Genomic DNA, 23,251 nt, shown 5'->3' on the forward strand with positions numbered 1-23,251 from the left:
CTCCCTGTACTCAGTCTTTGCTACTTTCTTCCACCCTCAGCACCAGAAATGAGCGTGTTGAATATGCAATGTCCCTGACCACAGTGGTTGGATCAGTGATGGTATGTAACAAAAAGCCAGTAAGACAGAATTATAGAATGACTGTGGCATTATTAGAAAAAAAAAAAAAATATATATATATATACATATATATATATATATGTTACTATTAGTTCATAAGCAGTAAGAATAAATAAAATAATTAAAAATAAAATTAAAATTAAATAAATAAAATAAAATAAAATAAAATAAAATAAAATAATAAAATAAAATAAAATAAAACTCTAGATCTGATGGAGACATATCTTAGGGGCAGGAGATGAAGACAGTCCTGAAGAAAATAGGCTCAAAAGAAAGAGAGGCCACATTCTGTGAATGTCTTTGAGTCTTTGATTGTGGACAGCTAAGAAGCCTGCCCCACCTGTAAACCTTTCAGCTAGAGAGAACACTAGGGGAAAAAAAAAAAAAAAAAAAAAAAAGGTTAAAAGAATTGACTTTCAAGTAAAACTACTTGAGTTCAGATCCTCCCTCTGTAACTTAGCTGTGTGAACTAAACTCTGTGCCTCAGCATTTCCACCTGTAAAACAGAGATAACAGTGTGCCCTCAATGGAGTTGTAAGGATTAAATCAGTTACTAAGTGTTACACATTTATAGTGCCTGGCATGTAGCATTTGTTTCATACGGGCTAGCTATTTTCAGTGACACATGCCCTTAAATCTCTTCTGTTGATTAAGCAAGGTTGATTTGGCCTTTCTTTTCACCGCAAATGTTGGAGTGTTAACCAGTATACTTAATAAAAAGTAGTTCATGCAAGTATTTTGCTTCTTTTGAATGGAGGGGATTAGGTATGGAAATTAGCTCAAAGGCCATTCAACCACTGAGGGCAAACTTTCTATGGCTCCCCATTTCCTAAATTAGGACAAAGACTCAAATCCTTATTGTAGCATTTAGAATCCTCAAAGAACTACTCCTAATTCATGTTCACTCATCAGCAGGATGCAGTATTTTTCCTGAATTCATGTTATGATATTTTAACACAGATCTGGCCCCTACATAACTACTTCCTACCTCTGTGCCTTGGAGTGAATTTGTGCACTGGTGAACCCCTGAAGTCTGGGTCACCACAGACATCTCCTTAATAAATGCTAGGGACTAGATAGAGTACATTAACTGTACTATCCCACTCAGACAAATCTTTATTTTGTAGATTCAGAACTAAAACACAGTGCCTCAAGGTCACATAGAGAACCAGTCACATAACAATAACTACTTGAGTTATTGGCTACCTCTAGATAAGGGGCAAGATCAGCTCTCTCTCTCTCTCCATATAATCCAATTACAGTGAAGAGACTTAAAAAATGATGTTGGTCTTAGGTATTTGAATTGAAGGACCTGACATATTTCAATGGCATCTTTCTTTTTAATTCATGCCTATATTCTCCTCTATCAGGTAAATATGCTTTTTCTACCAGAATGGCACTTTATATTGAATGCTTTTACGGAGACACAAACTTTTAGAACAAGAAGTAGCCTTTTAGATCTTCTACGAGAGTGTTTTCCCAAGTCTGTTCCATAGCACACCAGCAATGTTGGACTTTTAATAGAATTTATTTTTTTTTAAGTGGATCTCTTTGGGAATGTTTGATCAGTGATGAATTATATAGTTTTCTTGCTCAAAGGACATCCTAGAAACTTCGACACCAGTGACCTACCATTACTCTCAAGGCAAAGAACATAGAATGAAATTTAGGTTTCTTCTTAAACTCATTTGATCATAGAGCCAAATTTTCATGAGGTATCTCTAAGGATATTTGATTCAGAGTAACATTTATTTTATTTTAAAAATGTAAAAACAAAACAAAACAAAACAAAACAAAAAACCCAAAACAACAAACAAACAAAAAACAGAAAGAAACTGATAAGCCAGTCCATGGTTCCACAGCAAGTTAGTGACCTATGTAGGTCTGGAATCCAGGCCTCCTTCTGTGAATCAGTCTCTGCACCGCCCATGCCCTGGGTGCCATCGATCTCCCACCACACAGACAACGAGATCTATACTGATAATAATATTACCTTGCGTTTATAGAGTATCTGTTCTCCAAAGTGCTTGAAGCACTTTCATATGTATTGCCTCGTTTATCTCACTTGAGGGGCTCAGAATGAGCTCCAAGTAAGTTAAGGGAAGGAAACCTTCACTGTGTCTCCTGGTCTAGGGCTTTCATGCTTTTAATAGCAGCAGCAACATTAAAGTCTCCCCATCCCCCTCTCTGGTCATCATTACCATTATATTATTATTATTATTATTAACTTTTTTTAAACACAGTTCAGGGTAACCATAGTCTTTCAAGAGCTGATACAAAGGCAGTGGATGATTACAGAAAATTTGACATCAAAGTGCTGGTTTGTCTTGATTCCTTTGTTGCGCATGAAGCTTTGTTCCTTTCCAGCCAAGGCAGCCCTGGCTTTGATAGAAGGCCACGAAATACATGTGCCTTTCCCACAAATCACTCCACCCAAGGTGGGGCTTCTCTTTGAAGGTGTAATGGGTTGTAATGAGGCATCTCATTGCCTTAAGTAAACATCTCCTTGGACTACATAATACATTCATTTGCTGTACTGACTCCTATTTTTCCAGGGAAAAGCTAAATTAATCCTTGCATTCTACCCTCCTATCTCACATCAAGCTAGTAATGGAGCGTGCTCATCTGGGATAGCAAGGGGAGGGGACAGACAGCAGATTCAGGTTCAAAGTACAACTGGCTAGATGTCACTGGGGGCAACTGTCAACAGCAATCTATGTGATGGCCATGAAGAAGCAATGCAAAGTACGTGTTTTTCCTAACACTCCAGTGCCAGGTCTGATGCTCCTTTGGTTTTAAACTACCATTTCTGGGGCTCCTTGGTCCATGGTTTTTTTCTTTTGATGGCCCTCCAGTATATCAAAATTTGTGGGGGATCTGCTATCTTATAATAGTAAACTATTCAATTATTTCAAGAGAAGAAAAGTATAAAGGATGCTAGTTTGGGAGCTCAGGGGAGTTCAGTGCTGGCCTCAGTCCTGCTATAGACAGCATTTGGTTTGGCCCAGGGTTATTCCACTCAAAGAGTATATTCCCAGGAGCTAGAACAAGATGATTGACTCACATCTGGTGCTCCTGATTTGGTCTCAATTCCCACATGCCTCTTGAGCAAGGGCATCTCCCTGCATTGACTTTAACTCTTGTTTTTAAAGGTGTAAATCTTGCAAGCTAACTACTGCATTTGCTGATCAATCAAAGAAATAGCAATTTATTTCAGCACTTGAAGGGGGAAAAAACCCAAAACGGCTCCGTTGGACTTACTGAGGAGGCATGATCATATCCCTCCTGGGCCTTCCCAAAAGATTATCCAAGGTACTTTTAACAGCACTCAGATTTAGTTTTACATATGGACTCTCCCCATGTCTCATCCAAGGCACAACTCCAAAGTTGTAGCTTGTCCTTTTGTAAAACACGTTAAACCGAATCAAGAGCAAGGAGCAGTTCAATGTATACAAGCACAGAAATAGTTCTGGGCAATTACCACTGTCATTAATTTCTTAGCTGCTGGAAATAATAGTAAATACTAACATGGCTATTGTTCATGGAGTCAACAGGGAGATTTAATGTGTGTTATTATCCCAAATGTGTTGATGTCTCAGCCCACCTTACTCCTGTTAGGCTTAGAGCCAAAATGATGGCCCAGAAGGAGAATTCTGCCTGGAGAAGCCAGAGCAACTGCTACCATTTACTTTCCTGGAAGAAGAGATCTGCAATGACCTTGTGCTGTGTCTATCACACGATTCCCTGGCAGCTAGCTGGTGTTGGGCCACAATAGCACACTACAAAGTCATGGACAAAAACACAAGATAAAGAGTCATGAAAACTCAGTCGAAAAAAGTTCTCTATGTTCTTTGCCCAACCCAAAGGTTTCAAAACTGAGCTACAACTATATTTAAACCTACGCTTCCCCCTTCCTACGGTCATACATACCTCCCTTGCTCTAAGATCAAGGCACAATGCATTAGTTACTTCAGACCACAAATCCACAGCTTGGAGCGCCCAAGTCAGTTTGACCTCCACTAGGTGGCGCTCCATATCAACACAGTTCTTCAGTGTTTCTGGAAAGAGCCCAGGGAATGTCAGCAGTTGAGGGTCTTTAACTTCTGTCTGTCATTATTTCCAAAGGAGTAACGTCTTTGGGAAAGTCCAAAAAATTTAGCTGTGCCTCAGAACTCTAAAGACAGCCAGTATCGTAAGTTCTATTGAGAGAGAAAGCAAAGGTTGGATGCCGTATAGATGTACCCCCTCTCAAAAATTAATCACAATAGAATGGGATAGAAATGCGTCACCCCCGTCGTACTGACATAATATCCAAAGCATGTTTTCTGTTTTGCTAGAATACCAGTACATATTTCTTGAAAAGTAAAAGCAAATCAGTTGACAATTTATTTAGATGCTCCTATAACAAGAATTCCAGAGAGAGAGACAGAGAGAGAGAGACAGAGAGAGAGAGAGAGAAAGAGAGAGAGAACGTGAAAAGCAGTCATGAGGGATGAGAAGAGATAAATGAATACGAAAGACTGAAAAGGTCCTTGGGAAAGGGGTGAGGTCAAGAATATGTGAATTGAAGAAAATACTAAAATGAAGAAATCCATTCAGCTCATACCTTGGGCAAAGCATACTTGGGCAGCTTCATTTGGGCAAATGCATTCCTTCGGTAGGACACGTAGTAATGCGGCCGTCCTCCTGATGTCAGCTGGATCATAAACACAAGAGTTGTAAGAAGAGCTCCTATAATAGTTCCAGGCCCTCGAACAACAGCCATGAATGGAAGGGGGTAGCTGCCAACCCAACAGTGTGAATGACTATGGTGGACAAGTGTGAAGAACTAGAGCTCCATTCAAAAACGACTCACACAGTGTATGTGAACTGGTCTGAGGCCCAACCTAGCCCACTGGGTGAACATAAAATTCTTGGATTTGCCCTGTAGCTCAGAAACAAGGAAACATTTTCATTTCCTTTTTATTTTTCTTCTCTTTTGTGTTTCTAACGAGAGAAGCCTTAGGGTATATTGGCTTAATGTCCATCAGCCGTCCCCAGCTATCCAGCCCAAGACTATGACCACGCAAACAGGTCCCCATGCCATATCAGAAAGAAACAGCCAGGGTGAAACAGCAGCAGAGCTGGAGCCTCTCATCTCTGAGCGCTGAGTTCCGTTTGATGCTGTACCATAGATGAATGCGAGTATGTCTCACATACAGCCGCGCTGCTGACACATTAGACGGAAAACCAGCCAGGATCATAGCCCCAAATCATTATAGATCTCTATCTTCCAGAAGAGAACTCTGAGCTACCTCCTCCAAGTCTGTCCAGCACATACAGCCCAGTGAACCCTGTGGGTGCGAGGGAGGGCAAGAAGGGGTGCGGTCTCCACCCCAGCACGAGCACTGTTTCGTGGAGTGGCAATGGCTCTACTGTCAGTCTCCCTCTCCTTTGTAGCCACTGTTTTTTTTTTTCTCAGTTTGGTTGAGATATTCACATATAAGATAGGTAACTTTAAAGTGTACAATGTGATGATTTGATAAATGCATATACTGCAAAATGATGATCATAATAAGGTTAGTTGACACCTCTATCCCCTCATTTAATTATGATATTTTGTGTGTACTGAAATCATTTAAAATCTACTGTCTTCATAACTGTCGAGTATATAATACAATATTGGTAATTATAGTCACTATGCTATACATTAGATCCTCAGAACTTATTCATCTAATAGCTGGAAATTTGTACCCTTTGACCAACGTCTCCCCACCTCCCAACCCGTAGCAAGGACCATCTAGTCTGTATTTCTATGAGTTGGTGGAGTCACTCTTAATCCATATAAATATCTGGAGCTGGAAAATCAGTTGGAGTTTGCATACTCAGATTGTGTCAACAAATGCTGTGGGTGAAGGTCCATCAGACACGTATGAGAGTGACTGGCAAATTATCTTGTCCACCATGATTGGGCCAGATCACCTCCTAATTCTAGGGATGGGTTATGTTCACAATGTTCACAGGATCATGTTCACAGCGGTATGGGTAGAAAATACATAACATTTTAAAGGCAGAATTGATTCTCACTGGTTAGTCATATATGTGGATTACAAATCATTACTAGAAAACAGAAAAGGTTCCTGGCAGAAACAGTGATTGAGAAATGAATTATAGATACAACCAATACGTGTAACCATTTTAATGTCACTTGATAATTTGATGCTGAAGTTATCAGAGTACTCATTATTCATTTCCCCAACAAAGAAATGAAGTGTATGTGTATGTATAATCATTTGCAAAACATTTTAAGAGTACATAGGTTGATTTTGTGCATTTTGAACATTTGCTTCCTTAAAACATGGGATTGAATATTCTGAATTATGATTTCTTGTCCAAATAAATATATTAGTGTTAAGAATGTGTCTCAATCATAGTGAAATTGTGTGTGTATATGTATATATATATAATGTGTGTAAAATTGAATATATGTAATAAATATGTGTCAATATATTTAATGTATACACACATACACACACACAGAACTATTCAGCAATTGTACCTTTGTCACTCTTACCATGGGAAGCAATAAGTGAAGTCTGTCTAAACTTACCTAACAACTAAGTAAATCACTGTTCAAACAAACCTAAAACTTTCCTGAAATGCTGAAAAGCAGCAAAGCATACTTGCTCCCTGTCTCTTCTAACCACTTTACCTCAAAAGGTCTCCCACTCTCTTTAGGAGAGAAAAACCCGACTGCATACATCTTCACTTCTCATCCTAATCATAGTCAGAGCATGACAATAATGGCTGATTACTCTCCACCTCGCCTCTGCCTCCCACTACCTCCAGTCACCCCGCAGCTTCCTGTTGCCATCTGTTTCTCTATTTTTAAGGTAAGTATTGAGGAACAGGCTGATTGGCTGACTCTTCTGATAGGAAGAGAGTGACATATCCACTCAGTCTCACTGAAGGCAGAGGAAGGGTGAACAAAAGTACGCATCATTCTGGAGACAACCTTCATACTCTAAGCGGTGCCTCCGTGACCACGTGTTGATAAGGTCCTCCAGACGCTGCTCAAAGGAGCTAATTAATATTCCGTGAGCATAGAAGCTTCGACACTTGGCAATGTTCCTTTTGTCAAGAAGATAATGATTTTATTTTTCTTCCTTTTTTTACCCTCAAGGGAGTGTAAGCAGGCAAAGGAGGCTGCATTAGGGACGGAAGCAGGGAAGAGAACTGTCTGAGACAATCAACAGAAGTGGATCTTTCATACCTGAACAAACACATAATCATCCTGGACAATCAAAGAGTCTGGGTCAATGTAGCCTGGGAAAGGTTTATTCCTGTTGGCCTCTGTGCAGTTCTGCATTCGGCAAGTTAGGTACTGTGAATCTGAAAGAAAAAAAAAAAAGGTAGGGGGAAGGTATACACACTGAGTATCACACTCAGAGTCGACCTTTTTTCTTTCCCTTGCTATCTCCAATTCTTGAAACAAATCTCACATTCTTTAGCTGCATTATTTTTACCATTATTATCGTTCAAAGTGGTATCATTATTATTTTACTCATTCTTTTTTTGAGAGAGCACAAATGGCAGAGAGGGGCAGAGGGAGAGAGAATCTTAAGCAGGCCTACGCTCAGCGTAGAACCTGACACAGGGTTTGATCCCACCCCCTTGGATCATGACCTGAGCCGAAATCAAGAGTCCGACACTCAACCGACTGAGCCATCCAGGCACCCCATTATTTTACTCACTTTCTGTCAACACCATCACCAGCATGCCCCTTCACCTCCACCAAATCTTGCCATCCTGGAATACTAAATCCTCATTAATTAATTTTCCTCTCTCAAACCTAAATGAAAATATTTTTAAAAACTGGCAATAATATTTACGATTTCCTAATTATTTTTTTTTGCATTTGTAGGCTCTTCCTCCACACTCTGACCTTTGACCAACAAGCAGGGAAACATGGATATAACATGCATTTACCAGCCATCTCATGCAAGAAGTTATAAACATTGTTATAAGCAGTAAAATTCCATGTCAAGACAAACGCCTTTCTTCTAATAATTTTAAGTGAAATAGAATAGAGAGGAGTTTCCTTGGGTCCAATAATTTGCTCTTGGGTCAATTGCTCCTTGGGTCAATAATTCTACAGATGAGAAAACCAAGACCCTGAATCTTACCTGAGACTTGACAGCAGATGGTAAACCTATCAGTTAAATTAACTCTTCTATACATTTGCTATCTATGGCTGGAAGTGCAATGTATCAGGGTGGCTGCCTTGGTTTTTCAACCACAGCTATTCTACTCTCTCTACTAATCAGCTGTCATTTCATACTTAAAACTCCTTTTGCCTCCTTGCATTTAAAATAAATTCAAGTCTTCTACCACCCACCACTCCAATGTCCCCACATGTTAATCTCTTCTTCTCTCTGTGAGTCTTCTAATCTGGCTTCCTTTACATGCAGAAGTTTGGCTAAACTTTCTACTACTTACGAGACTTTTCGCTTGTATTCCCTCTGCCTAAAATGCTTTTCCCCTGGTTGTTCGCAAAGAAAGTTCTAGATTTCAGTCTACTATTATTTCTGAGGGTCTTGCATGATTACTCTGGATCACACACCATTTTGTTAATTCCCCCCCCCCCCATGGAATTCATTTCTGTCTGTCTCTATTAGAATATAAGCTACTTGAAGATAGTGACTCCTTTTACTTGTTGTTCACTGATGTACCCTCAGGTTCTAATACTGTTCCAGGGACATATTGGCCAATGAGTAAATATTCACTAGAATGTGCCTTTTTATTGTAATATATCTTTTTCAATGAAGAAGAAAGTCATTTTACCTTTTTTTTTCCTTGATGCTTAATAAATGGATGTTTGATTTTAGGATATCAGGGATGTATAAAGAAATCCACTATTCCAAATTAAAACAAAATAAGGAGATGAAGATTTACATGAAATGGGGGTAGGCAATAGTATAGCATTGGATGCAAGGATTCACTAATGACTTCTCTCAAGGACATTTCCAGGACCATCTTTAACCTATGGAAATTGGGTAAAATCTGTATTCTACAAGGAGGACCACAAGGGGGCGGCATGCATATTTGCTCCATCTGACCAAGGACATGTAATTGCTGATAAGCTCTTATGAGACTGGAGATGAACTTTATTCACAATATTCCTTCATGCCTCTGTCATCTGTGGGGATGGGATGGCTCTGAAGTACTTTAAGCCATCTGGTTGTAGTGAAACTATCTCTGTAGATGAACTAAAGAAGAGCCATCTACTCACTCTTAGTTACCACCAAACATTCTTTATCATTCCATCTTAGGGCATAACTCAAGGTCTTTCTCCTTGAAGACAATTTCTGGGAGTCAGTCCTTCCCAGAATCGTCCCCTTTCCCACCATAGCACACAAAATCTTCACCTCACCGTTTCACACTCCACCAGATTCTTCCACATCTTTTCAACGACTTTTATTTTTCCAAAGGTAGCTTGGGGTCACAGCAATGGACACTGGTAACTATGAGACCGGGGCTTGAGTTCTTATCTGGTCACTTACTAGCTACATAGTTCAAAAGAAATTTCAATCTCCTGAGCCTTGCCACCCTCATCCATTAAATGTGAATGCCAATGTCAACTCTCTTGAATTTTGGCTCTAAGGATTAACTATAATAGCATATATGCTGAATGTTTTCAAACTCAAATGTGTACAGATACGAGCTGTTATCAATAATGATAACATTCTTATTTTCTCTTTTGCTACCTTTCACAATAATTGGATCAGTTTGGGGGCCTTTTAAAGGCTAGTTAAACTGAATTTGAGTACTCCAGTTATGTTTCTGTATCAGCTATGTTTCTTTTGGTGACCTGCCCGATACCCATTCCTCCCGGCCTCTTTGATGGAAAAGCCAATACTGGATCGGTTGACTTATCCTTCCTCCTGCATGACTGAGAAGTGCCCATATGCAAGGATTAATCCTCTTGGGTCTATGCCCGCAAAAGGTCTTCTGACTCCCCTTGCCATTGGTTGGTTCAGGAAAGAGCATTAAAACTGAGTTCTAGTAAATGAGAAGAGAGGGCAGTCTTGTAAGGGGCTGCAGGGGAGAGACCAGGAAATACAGCAGAAGACCCTGTTCTGCCTCTCTAGAATAATGTGATGCTGAGAACTGCTCTAGCCTTCTTTTTACATAGAGGAGCCAGTAAGCTTACAGTTAAGCTTACCTAATGAGTATGCAAAGAGATGAAAAGGACCTATTTCCTGATGACACTGAGTTACTGATTATACTGAACTTACAGCTGCTCTTTTTCTGCACTTCTTATGTGAGATAATGAACAAAAACAATGACTAACCAAACTAAATCAAAGATTCCTGATTAGGAGGTCTTGGCCTTCAAATTACAAACACAACTTCCAATCAGAATTTCTTGGACTGTCACCTGATGAGAACTTTTGATAAATACACAGTGCTTGTTTTCTTTGTATGGGGTCTCAGAGTTTAAAGCTTTCTTAAGACTTGAACCTCCTCTTCAAAGGTTCCTGAACAAGTATAAGACGGAAAATATAAAGATACACTTCTCATATTTATAACTCAGCTATTGAGAAACTATGAAGCTGAGGGATTTGGGAAGAAAATAAAAGAGCAGGGAAACTAACAATTGTTGAATACCAATGTGCCAGGTTCACATTTATTTCATACATTTAATCTTGATAATACTACAAAGTATAATATATCAACTATTTTTTTTAGATAAAGAGAATGAAGCTCAAATACGTAATGTTTTACAGAAATAGCATTATGGGTTTCAAACTTGGTTGGCTCCAAAGCTGGTTTATTTCCACTACTCTGTATTGTGTGAAGAATGCTGGTAAGTTTGGGGCCAACTTCTGTTAATTATATTTCGTCTTTGATCTAAGTAGCAATGCATACACCCAGATACAAAAAGAAAGACAAGTAAATTTATATTTTGTGTGGAGTAATTTGGCAATAGGATCAAGATCCTTGAAAATACTCTCTTTGACCTCACATTTATTTCTGAGAATTCTAACCAAGGGAATAAGTAATGATCTATGCAAAGATTTAGGTACTTCAATTTTCATCAGTGTTGTTTATAACAAAACTAAATAGAAAAATGGTCAAACATAGAGGAATAACTTTTTAAAACCTCAGAACATGCATAGTTTGTTATTAAAATCCTGATTCTAAAGAGTATATGAAGATTTACGGAAGTGGTTAATGCATTTCATATAATAAAAATAGATTTCTAATTAATAATTTGGATCAATGCTTTAATTTCTTAGTTTTAAAAAAAAGACCTCGGTTATTTAAGAAGTTAACATCGGGGAGAGCTAGGTAAAGCTGTACTATCTTGGTAACTTTTCTGTTTACCTAAAACTATTCCAAAATAAGTAGGTTACCAAAATATGTGCATATCAACCCGATTTTCTGCAAGTTGTATATATAGATATCTACATATGTATGCTTACACTGGAAAAATGAATAAAAGATATACATGAGATGTCAACAATAGTATACAGGTAGTGATATGAGAGAAGGAGACAACTGTGTGCAAAGCCCTGGAAAGCATGTCTCAGCCAGGAGGTGGAGGGGGCGTGTGAGATCTGTCCCACAAAAATCAGAGAAGCTTCTCTAATTCCTCTGCTTCTCCCACTCCCCATGACACATACTGAGGCAGAGCACCACGAACAATATGTGTAATGAGCCCATCTTTGGGCTAAGAAATACCAAAGGTTCCATTGGGCGATACAAGCAAAGTCCCAGGGAAGAGGCTTTGAAACCACTGCTTGCTTAGAGAGGCTCAAAATGAAATTTGCAAGCTGAAGGGGAAATGAACAATGTTGAGCTGCCTGCCCCTGGTAAAGGGCTCCTGGTTTGTTCTCTTTCTCCTCCTAATGGAAACAGAGAGAAATTGGCTGCACTTCATAATGAGGGACCAATCACTCTTATTCCCCTTGGGGCTTACTATAATAGCATTAAGTATGATGAACTCTTTCCATATTCAATTCTAGTCAGTGTATGATGCGATTCCATAGGAAGTATCTTGTAATTTGGCATTAATTAACGTCAATTAATGCATGCAACTGCTAGACTTTAGAATTAATTTCATTACTTTTCCCACACAGATGTTTTCCTTGCCATAGGTAATTAGGGCCCTGTGCTGCTCTTCTCAGGCATCCTCACTCTGTATAACAGCTGCCGCTTGGCATAATGCAATTCCCACCCCTGCAGAATCTGTGATGTAGACAAAGGCTGCCTTTCGAAGGCCAGGCTTTGAGCAGAGGAACAGGGCTTTAAATGCAGGTTCAAGGCCTGCTAGCTTTGTAAACGTAAGCAACCACTTCACCTCTCTGCACGCTGATCTGTAAAATGGAAAAGATGGGAGCCATCTTGCCGGTGGTTGTGATGCCCAAAGACTTCAGTCATGAAATGTGTTCAGTCTAGGGCTGGGCTAGACCGTGCTCCAATAACAGGAGCAGTGATTGCTACTGAAGTCCTCTCTCTTGAATCACCAGTACCATCCACTGTGTCTCAACTGTAAAGTACTCCAGACATCTCTACCTGACACATCTTTCTTCGTATTTGATGTTTGGTTTCAATTAAAGATTTTTTAAAGTCTTTTTCGAAGCACCATGAAAAGTATTCTCCTTGTATAATTAATAGGTGTTTGTGTGAGTCAGTGGGCAGTGGGAAGAAATGGAAGATAACCAGGGGTATGAGGAGGACATGAGAGTTGGCTGGGTGCCCAGCACACGGGGCCTGTCAGCCTGCAGCCATATTGCTTTGCAAATGCTTCCTCCTGTTGGGAATGATGTTCTAGGTCCTAGCTCTATCTCCAACATGCTGCATGACTCTGAGAAGGTCACTTACCAAGCCAGGTTTCAGACTTTTTCTCTTTGTAATGAAGATTATTAGAACTTTAGAACTATAGGGCACCTGAGTGGCTCAGTTGGTTAAGCATCCAACTTCGGCTCAGGTCATGATCTCAAGGTTTGTGGGTTCGAGTCCCCCCCCCCCCCATCGGGCTCTGTGCTGCAGCTCAGAGCCTGGAGCCTGCTTCAGATTCCATGTCTCCCTCTCTCTCTGCTCCTCCCCTGCTCCACTCTGTCTCATTCTCTCAAAAATAAGCATTAAAAAGAAAAAAAAGAGAGAACTTTAGAACTAAAAAAGGATATTAAGAATCAGACTATTACTTTAAGATCTGACAGGTCTTCACTATACGTTACCCATTGAAACCTGTCTCCTCCCATCCCTGCCTGAAGAAACGAAGCTCCGTGATGTTGCTGGTTAAGTCTACATTTTCAGGACTTCTGCTATTTCTAAACAGCACGTTCATTCCTGGCTGACACCTGTGTCCATTCAGGCAGTTACTCGGGTTTGAATTTCCTTTTCCTTGCCTGTTACCCTGCCCAAATACTTGCTGGGCTTTCTTCTGTGGGGTTTTGCCTGAGGCTCAGGCTGACCTCTCCTTTCCCAGAATCTCTCCAATGATAGCAGCAGCAGCATTAACCTCCAGAATTACCACAGTGACCTCTTCTCTGGGTCAGGAACCATGCTAAGTGGATCGCATGCTTTTTCTTTTTTAAACTTTGTGAAAAAAAATTCAGAAAGAGGTACTTTTTACAGATGAAGAACTCCAGACTTAGAGACGAGATTTGTCCAAGCTCACATGCTAGTAAATGACACAGCAAGAAAAACATCACAGATCTCTAGAACTCTACCAGTGATTCTATTATTCAAAAAATATTTAGCACCAAATCCTTTTGTATACCTTAATATTACAAAAGTTTCATTTTAGACAAAACCATAAACTCTGTAGGCAGTCAGTCATGAGCACTTTAAAACTCACCCTAAACTCCATTAATTTTCAACCTTAAAACAGGGAAGTTTTTAAAGCCCATGCATCTTGCATATAAATCTTTCTTTTGTCCTTTATATTGTTCCATTATTTGTTTGAGAACTTTCGTCTTAAATGTTCCCACCTAACACACGCACACACACACACACACACACACACACGCGCGCGCGCACACACACACACACACGTACACACACACCCATCGAGCCCACATGCTTGTGCTCATATAACCTTCAGTACCATCAGGGTTCTAGAGCCCTCTGTGGCATGTACCAGTCAGAAATTGGCATCTGCAAAAATGAGACTCTAGCCATGGCCCCTGAAAATACTATGCAGAGTTCAAAAAATTTCCATGAAAATTATAAACTTAGATTAAATGTTCTCCCTTGGCATAACAAGATTGTGGCATTGCTTTCTTCTATGAAATCTCTTGATTTGGGTCCAGTATAACTTTCTAAATGTTGTCTTCAGGAGGTCATGACTACTCCAGGAAAAGTTCTGAGATCATACCTTTTTTTTTTGCAAAGTACAGGACTAGGAAATAGGGCCATGAGACAGAACATAGAGACTTAATAATTTAATAGAAATGCAAAAAAAAAAAAAATAACTTGCCAACTATAATGCGGTATGGTGAGTGCATCCCAGGAAGGATCAGGTGCTGGGAGCCCACAGGTGAGGGTCACCCAAATTTATACCTCTCCACAGATGGTCTACTTTGTGCCAGAAATTGTCCTGTGACAGCATTTATTTTAGTTTGCATCACACAGAACTGTGGAACTGTTATGCCCACCTGGCTAGCAGATTTTTGGGGATAGAGACTATTTCACTCTTCACTCAAATATGACATCTCCCCTAACTACAAGGTAAAGTCGAGGAGAGTGAGGCCTTTGCAACGTTCCCTTCCATCTCTCCTTTGCGTCTGGGACAGCACCTGGCACAGCATTCAGGTCCAATGATATCTGTTGAATGAAAGAATAGTATGTCTGAGGTGAAGCAAACCTGCCTTCATATTCTAGCCCTGAGGCAATGGTGAAAACATTTAATCCTTGAAAGCCTTGTTTTCCTCAAAGTTAAAATGAGAAAGATAACAACAGAGGCTATTTCCGAGAACTGATGTAAGGGTGCAGCGAAAGATTAGCAGGAAGTGCCTTAGTGCCTGGCCAATGATATTGGAATATAATCCATGACACCAGCACCATTGTTGCTCGAGAACATAGAGGACAAAGGAAGGGAATGTAGGAGTCATTGCCAAGATCTTTAGAACACTTTTTTTTTTTTTTTTTTTTTTTTAAGCAGGAGTCAGAAGCACTAGGAACTTTCCAGATGGCTGGAAATTGTCACACATTATATGGACTAGTGCTGCTGTGTCCTGGGGGATCCTCAACACCCAGTAGAAACCCAGACCTCTGTTGTAGAGTTAAAGCCTGGGGATGATAGGTTTCTCTTGCGAACCTCTGTCCTCTCCTCCTGAGGATGGGAAGTCAGGGCACAGACCTTCCCACTGCGGCTGGGCATACAGGACACAGGGGAAGTAACACATAGCTGGTACAAAGAGCACACTTTGAAAGCTGCCCAGCTGAGCCTGTGGCTGTGTGTCACTGTCAGGTGTTCACTGCTGTGTGGGGAAGCCTGTGTTATCACGTTTCACGCTTTTCTGGTTAGTTTTCAGGGCTGTCTTTAAGGCTACTAACTCAGAGGCCGAGCTGAAATCACAAGTAGTTGAAAGGAAGTGGCTTTTGCAGTACGAACAATGGGATCAGAACGAAACAGCCAGGAAAAAAAGCCAACGGCAAGGTGCCGCCATGCAGCCTAATGCCTGACGCCTGCTGTGGGGACAGGAAAAGAAGGTAAATGAAGATTATAAAACATGGCGTCTAATAATGCCAGTTGGTGTGCTAGTGTTGGGACCTTAGCTGGAGGGAGAGTGGCGAGGCTGATCCTTTTTTAGATTTTTATTATTTTTTTTGATCCTTTTTTAGATTTATATACACACGCCAAAGTGTGAATCTTCCCTAGAACGTTAAAGAGATTTGGTATCTTTTGAAGGTTCCTTGATGAGGAAATACAAATAGCCAATAAATAAATGAATGAATGAATAAATAAATAAATAATCTTGATCTCGTTCATAATTAAATCGATGCAAATTAAGACAACAGGGCATGGCTCTTTGCTCATCAGATGGGTTATTATTGAAAGATCTCTGATAATGCCCTGGACTACTGAGGGTTTACAAACACAGGCAGGCATCCTCATAGTGAGTGAGTGTGCACGACACAAGCACCTCAGGGGACAACGTAACAAGGTCTGCTGAAATGCTAAATGTATATACTTGCAGACCCAGGGATCTGCTTGCAGTTATTACATTTCTCTTTTCAGCAGTGCTTGCTGCCTGCACAAGGGTGAGTGCTTACTAACCAAGTAAGTAACGTGTGTGCATGTGGATGTATGTATTGGCACCGCTTGAAAGGGCCAAATACCTACACGTCTGTCAGTGAGAGAACGGCAACCTAGCTTACAGCTGCCTGCACGGTAGGGTTTTTTGTAGTGATCGGTCACGAAGTGACTACATTTATATGTGCCGATGTGGAAAAATTTAACTGGCTATGGTATTCACCAACAGTGAATTTGGCATAACGGTTTTACAACGTGAACATTTCTGAGTGTGTATGTATGTGTATGCGCATACGTATTCACCAGTATGGGCCCACACGATTTCTGAAAAAAATGCAGGATAAATATTAAAAAAAAAAATCACCACCTCTGGGGAATGGGAAGGGAGGTCAGGAAGTGGGTTTTACTTTTCACTTGATGCACCTGAGTGCGGCTTATCCTTTTTTTTTTTTTTTTTATTGTCATGGCTGCTACTTTTGTTGTTATAAAAGTCATCTATTTTTATAGGAAGAACTGAAAGCGCCCCGCAGATGACATCCTGAGGACTGATGAGAACCGAGGTCTCCATCACGACCCCAGAGCATTGCGGCCGTGCTTCCTCTCTCCAGACACTGCGAGGCATGCTATTCAATATGGAAATCAATTGGAGCGCTGGAGAATAGGAAATGGAAAGGGATGTCCAGTTCTCACCAACGACCAGAATTTGTGGTATGGTGGTTACATAAAGTTGTGAGTCTCCTTTGATTTTTATTTCACTTTGTAAAATGCTGGTCTGTGGTTCATTTCAGCAAGAGTTTTTGGGCATTTTCACAGTTGGTTGAAGGGCCAAGGTTGTTTTTCCCCAGTGAAAGAGATTAGTCCTTATGCAAGTTGTTACAAGGTTACTTACTCATGCAAATAGACAACGAGCCCAGTAATTGTCCCCTGTCCCTTGTCCATGGTAGCACGGATCACCACCAGTACGGAAACACTCATGTCACTGGCGAGGCTGTTCATTTCAGAAGTGAAAGGGAGGAGCAATAAAGTTTAAACTAGGTATTACAGGTTTCCTTCCAAGGTCATGTTTGCAGATGTGTATGAAAATAGAACTATGCATCCCTGCATAATTGCTGTGTGAAGAATTCTGGTAACAGTTCTGTTCTTTCCTTCCACAATCACATAGACAAACACATGGCATACAATTACAGGGAGTTGGACAGGTTCTCACATGCCCCCATTAGCCCTCCAGGCCTCTGCTGACCCTCCAGGACTCTGCAGGCCCTTAAAGCCCTTCTTTAAGAAGACATGCTTAACGTGGATGGAGCTGGAGAGTGTTATGTTAAGTGAAATAAGCCATACAGAGAAAGACAGATACCATATGTTTTCACTCTTATGTGGATCCTGAGAAACTTAACAGAAACCCATGGGGGAGGGGAAGGAAAAAAAAGAAAAAAAGAGGTTAGAGTGGGAGAGAGAGCGAAAGCATAAGAGACTCTTAAAAACTGAGAACAAACTGAGGGTTGATGGGGGGTGGGAGGGAGGGAAGGGGAGGTGATGGGCATTGAAGAGGGCATCTTTTGGGATGAGCACTGGGTGTTGTATGGAAACTAATTTGACAATAAATTTCATATAATAAAAATAAATAAATAAATAAATACACACACACACACACACACACACACACACACACACATATATATATATATATATATAATAAAAAAAGAAGACAAGCTTATACAGATAAGGACATCTATTAAGTCAACAGATGGGTCAGTTTCTGAGCTTTGTTTTGTACACAGAACCAAAATAAAATAGGATATGGCTTTTCACAAAGCTTTCAATCCAATGGTTTAGTTAATATTTTCTAACCCCATGCATTACATTCACAAATGCATTTATATTAGGTGAATCAGTAGAATATAGGTTTCATTTTTATTATTTTAGTGCACTGGGTGCATATAATGCATGTGTGAAAGCACATTCTCTCTCTCTCTCTCTCTCTCTCTCTCTCTCTCTGGCTCTCTGGCTCGCTCTTTCTCTCTCTCTCTCACACACACACACACACACACACACACACACACACACACGAGATATTTAAACAGCAAAATCTTTATACCTGGGGTGAGGACCTGTCAATTTGTTCGGAGTTAGATGCAAGGGCCAATAACAAATGCCACATCCAATAAATACATTCAAAATTTTCCAGTAATAATTCCTGTGATTGATTGTAATTGAGGTTGCCTCCCAAGGTAGAGAGGTAAGGCAAGGAATAATAGCAACGTTGTCACAGTGTAAACCGTAAGACATCCAGATTCTAGAGCCCAGTGGCAGAAATGTCTATGCTAGTCATAGACCATAACAGAGCAAATGCTTTCCAGAGCTTACTTGTCCTCAACTGTGGAGACTTCGGTTGAAACAGAAATAAATTATAAAATGTAACCTAGGAAAATTTGAAATGAGACTAAAACCAAACTTTGAATATCAAGCCTAGATAAGTATTTGTAAGCCTCCCTGTGGGGAGGAGACACATAAGCTAGTACAGGATTTTTCCTGTGTCAAAACTACAAAATTCCTGAATCCATTAACATCAGAAAGAAAGTACTTATTCAAAGTAAAAAATATCGTATTGATTTGGTATATAGCCTACAAGACGCATGACCTGGAATATAAACAATGGGTTCCACATACTTAAATTGTGTCCTAAATAACCTTGAAGGCACAGAAAAACAAGAAGATCTCCATCAGAGAATAGGGAGAGAGGTAACATCAGACATTGGAATTTCTAGAGCCACTGACCAGCCTGGAACCTGAGTTTAATAAATATACTCTCCATAAAAATAAATAAATAAATAAATAAAAAATAAATACACTCTCCACTATATTTGTTAATAATACCTTACTACTCTGATCTCTCTGTGGTCTTTCCTACTCTGTTTCTTTGACCTGAAGTAGGTAACTTGAGGAAGAGGAAGAGAGAGAGAGAGAGTGCAAAAGGGGTGGGGGGAAGAGAGAGAGAGAGAGAGAGACTGAGACTGAATATGATATTGAGAAAATCTCATTTTTTTATACCCAGTCAGGTCAGGCATTATGCTTAGATCCTTTATTTCAATTGGTAGGTAATTTCTTTTTTCCTGTTTTGTTTTGACAGGGATAACTTTTCAAATTAAATCCCTTTATTGAATTTTCACTCTTGGGTAGTTTCTGAAGATGCTGCCTTTGCAAAAAAAAAAAAAGTAAAATAAAATAAATAAAATTAGAACTGATCTATTTCATGCCATGTGAAAGCTGAGCCTGAGATGACAGCCTGGCGTTATCAACCTTCATGGCTGCAGGGAGCATAGGAATAATGTTGGGTGAAAGAAAACGTGCAGATCAGGGAAAGCGACAGCCTTATTGTTTTCAGGATAGGGGGTTATGTGCATTAGATGCCACAAGCCAGAAGCAGTATTATCTCCAAAAGCTTGAAAATTAAAGCAATCTGGGATGTTACCAATTCTATCTGTGGCTTTCTAAACAAGAGGTGCACTCATGGGAGACAGACCCTAAAGCTCTTTCATTAGGTTTTCGTTATGGGACTTTGTTACTCTAAACATGTTTCACTGACCAGCAGCATTGGCTTCGCCTGGGAGCTTATTAGGAATGCAGTCTTTTGGGCCCGTATTGAATCAGAATCCATGTTTTAACAAGATCCCTAGTTGGGTCAGGTTATGTCCAAGCTTGAGATGCAATGCCCTAAAATTTTCCGACAACTTAGTAAGTGACTTGGTAACCCTGACAATGGGTCAACTGTGTGTATTCATTCATTCAACAAATATGTATTAAGCTCTATCTACATGTTGGCACTGAGGCATGTGCTGAAGACACAATATTGAACAAAGATACACACGGCCCCTTCACTCCTAGAACGTCAAGACTGGTAAAGGAAAGATACTGTAATCAAATAATCATGGAAAAGGAATGTAAATAGATTGAGTAACGTCAAGCTGAGATGAGCACAATAAAGACGAAGAGTTTTGAACGAAAGCAAATAAAATAAGACACTGGTTTAGACTGGAAGTTTTGATATTATTCTGTGGTTACACTGGTGCTCATCTTTGAGGGAAGCCAGGTGCAAGGTGCAGGGCAACTCTCTGTACTAGTTTTTGCAACTTTTATGTGAGCCTAAAATTATTTCAAACTAAAAAGTTAAAATAAAAAAGAAATATTTACATCTGAAACATCCCTACTGATTAATTACAACGAATGGGTCAGGGAAGGCAGAAGGGAAGTGGATATTCCAAGCAGAGGAACCAGCAGGCCTCAGAGCCTTGTGGTGACACATAGGGCCCTGCACATTCCAAGAACTCACAGCAAGCCCACAGGCCTGCAGACAAGGAGTGAAGAGAAGACACAGGGAGACGAGCTAAGGAAATGGGCAGGTACCAGATTACACTGGAACTATAGGTCAAGGTCAGGTGTCCTGAATCATTCTACCTGAGGGAAAGATCATTCTGGCTCTTGTGTAGTAAAAACTGGACCTTGCCATCCAAGACAACCTAATCAGTTCTACAGCAATGGGGGAGGGGGGGGCGGGGGTCGTGACCAGAGAGAGCCCACCGAAGAGATAGGAAGAAAGCTCTAAACTGCTGAGTTCATTCTGTGTCAGGCATAGTGCTGGACATATTACATGTGGCAGTCCTGCCTGAATTTATAAAGGAGGAAGGTGATAGCTTGGACCCTGAACTGTGCCCCCGCTGATTCTGCCAAGGAATATATTGATTCCCCAAAGGGGAAGTGGAACCGCTGGAGATGAAAAAGCTCATGCTGTGTGCACAGTAATGAAGTAGGTGTGGTTTCTGGAGAGTTTGGAGCGCAGGGGTGACCCGCTTCTTTTAGCTGTAAGCTAGTGAAGTACAGCTACCTTCTGCTTTTGTGTTCAGACGAGCTAAGGGCAAGTGGACAGGTACAGGAGACAGTGATGATGAAGTTTTTGAATTGCGAGGGGTAGGTCTCAATACTTAGATCATCACCCTCTGGCTCTGGGCTGGGCAACCTCATTGCTCTGCAGTAACTGCGGATATCAGTTTGCCTTTTCTTCTCTCTACTTGAGACTGACTTCTTTCTTCCCCCCATCCTTTCTTACTTCACCTGTTCTTCTTCTTTTCTCCTTCTTTGATCCCTTTAACCTGTGGTGCCCTATCGTAGGCCTGGTGGTACTCCTCCACTCCTTAGACCTTCTGGAGATCCTCTGGACCAAAGAAGGGAGAGGAAACTTAGGTTATTGCTGTCTAAATATATTACTTAAACCAGCTATGCCTTGGTTTCCTCGTCTGTAAAATTAGGATAATAACCTACAAGTTCTTGTGGGGATTACTTGTGATAAAATGTATGCAGTGATTAGCATAGTTCCTGGTACAGGGCACGTGCTCAGTGAATGTTAGCTAGTACAAGAATTGTTATTATTTTTTAAATATTTTTTTAATGTTTATTTATTTTTGAAGGAGAGAGAGAGAGAGAGAGAGAGAGTGTGTGAGCGGGGGAGGGACAGAGAGAGAGGGAGACACAGAATCTGAAGCGTGCTCCAGGCTCTGTGCTGTCAGCACAGAGGCCGATGCGGGGCTCAAACCCACCAACCCTGAGATCACGGCCTGAGCCGAAGTTAGACACTTAACCGACTGAGCCACCCAGGTGCCCCAAGAATCATTATTATTAAGTTATTTCATTTACAGATGAAGAAGCTGAGGCATAAAGAACTTAAGCAGCTTTTTCAAGTTATTAATTTTTCATAACTAGTGAGTGAAGTTTTGAGTCATTGAGATATGGGTGTGGATCCTGGACTGCAATTTTCTGTTTCGGTTTCATGTACTCAAAGCCTCAGTCTCTACACAAAGCATAGTCTCTCCTTGCAGCCGGCCTAACTGGGTTGCTAAACATTACCAATACGCCAGCAAACGAACTCGATCGATGTGTCCTTCAACCTGTTTATGATGAGGGACACACAGAATGGTTCTCTTGTCCCTGTCATTTCCAAGTGCTTTGTGACTTCCCAGACAAAACATTGAAATATTGCCTAGGTGGTATCTGATAAAATAAGGAAACTGGAAAAACAAACAAAAACAAAACAGCAGCAATAACATAATAATGACAATAACTACAAAAACTTCAGAAGTAAGATACTGGGGAACTTTCCCCTAACCGGGAAAGAAAAACACCTTGATTGGATGAGAGACGCCAGAAGTGATTAAGACAATTCTGGATTATGAAGGACTTGGATTATTGCCACTGTGATTTCCCTAAAACATAGACTCGGCTCATGGTAGGTTGATAACATCATGGAGGAGTTGAATTACTTACGACCATCTACAGTTCTGGCCTCGAGATGCACAAGATCTGGTTCCTTGTTTGATCCCATCACAGACCTAAAACATGGAGAAAGAGGAAAAGGAACACCAACATGAATGACTTCATATGTGTCTTCGAGAAACTCAGCTGAGCCCACAGACTATTAACGTCCACAGGATTTAAACACCACAAGCCTTGGAATATGTCTAGTATGTTTATTTATACAACCTGACAGTGAAATTCCCACTTCAAATAAAAACTATAATGAAACCTTTATTTGACGAAGGCCAGGCTTAACTCTGGCAAAGATGCTGTATGTTATTAGCTCAGACTTGCAAATAAGTCCTACACATGGCATATGTGTCTTCCTGTGGGCTCAGCTAGTGACAACCTCACTGACAGTATATTAAACTTTCAAGACTTATCAGGCAGATGCCAAGTAAGCTGCTTGCTTTAGTTGGGTCATTTGAATGGTGATTTACATTGCTGAGTGATCTAATTAATTTTTTCATTTGAAATGAGCAAAACTACGTCCTACTGTCCTGTGAACTAGGAACAAACCATGTGATTGAACCGATGCAGT

General features: G+C 40.4%; 1 protein-coding gene across 8 annotated transcripts in view; it reads right to left on the reverse strand.

The window, feature by feature from the left end:
* SORCS1 (sortilin related VPS10 domain containing receptor 1) overlaps window positions 1–23,251 on the reverse strand; it is a 495,821-nt gene that overhangs the window by 160,749 nt on the left and 311,821 nt on the right. For all 8 annotated transcript variants that reach the window (XM_040486379.1, XM_040486377.1, XM_040486376.1 and 5 more), the window contains exons 6-8: window positions 22,681–22,745; window positions 7,373–7,491; window positions 4,727–4,816 (exon numbers count right to left, since the gene is read on the reverse strand). In XM_040486379.1, the coding sequence (XP_040342313.1) occupies window positions 4,727–4,816; window positions 7,373–7,491; window positions 22,681–22,745 (274 nt within the window). The remainder of the gene's footprint in view (window positions 1–4,726; window positions 4,817–7,372; window positions 7,492–22,680; window positions 22,746–23,251) is intronic.

The sequence above is a fragment of the Herpailurus yagouaroundi genome, unplaced genomic scaffold (genome assembly GCF_014898765.1).
Source record: "Herpailurus yagouaroundi ecotype Mexico unplaced genomic scaffold, PumYag 163, whole genome shotgun sequence".
Lineage (NCBI taxonomy): Eukaryota > Metazoa > Chordata > Mammalia > Carnivora > Felidae > Herpailurus > Herpailurus yagouaroundi.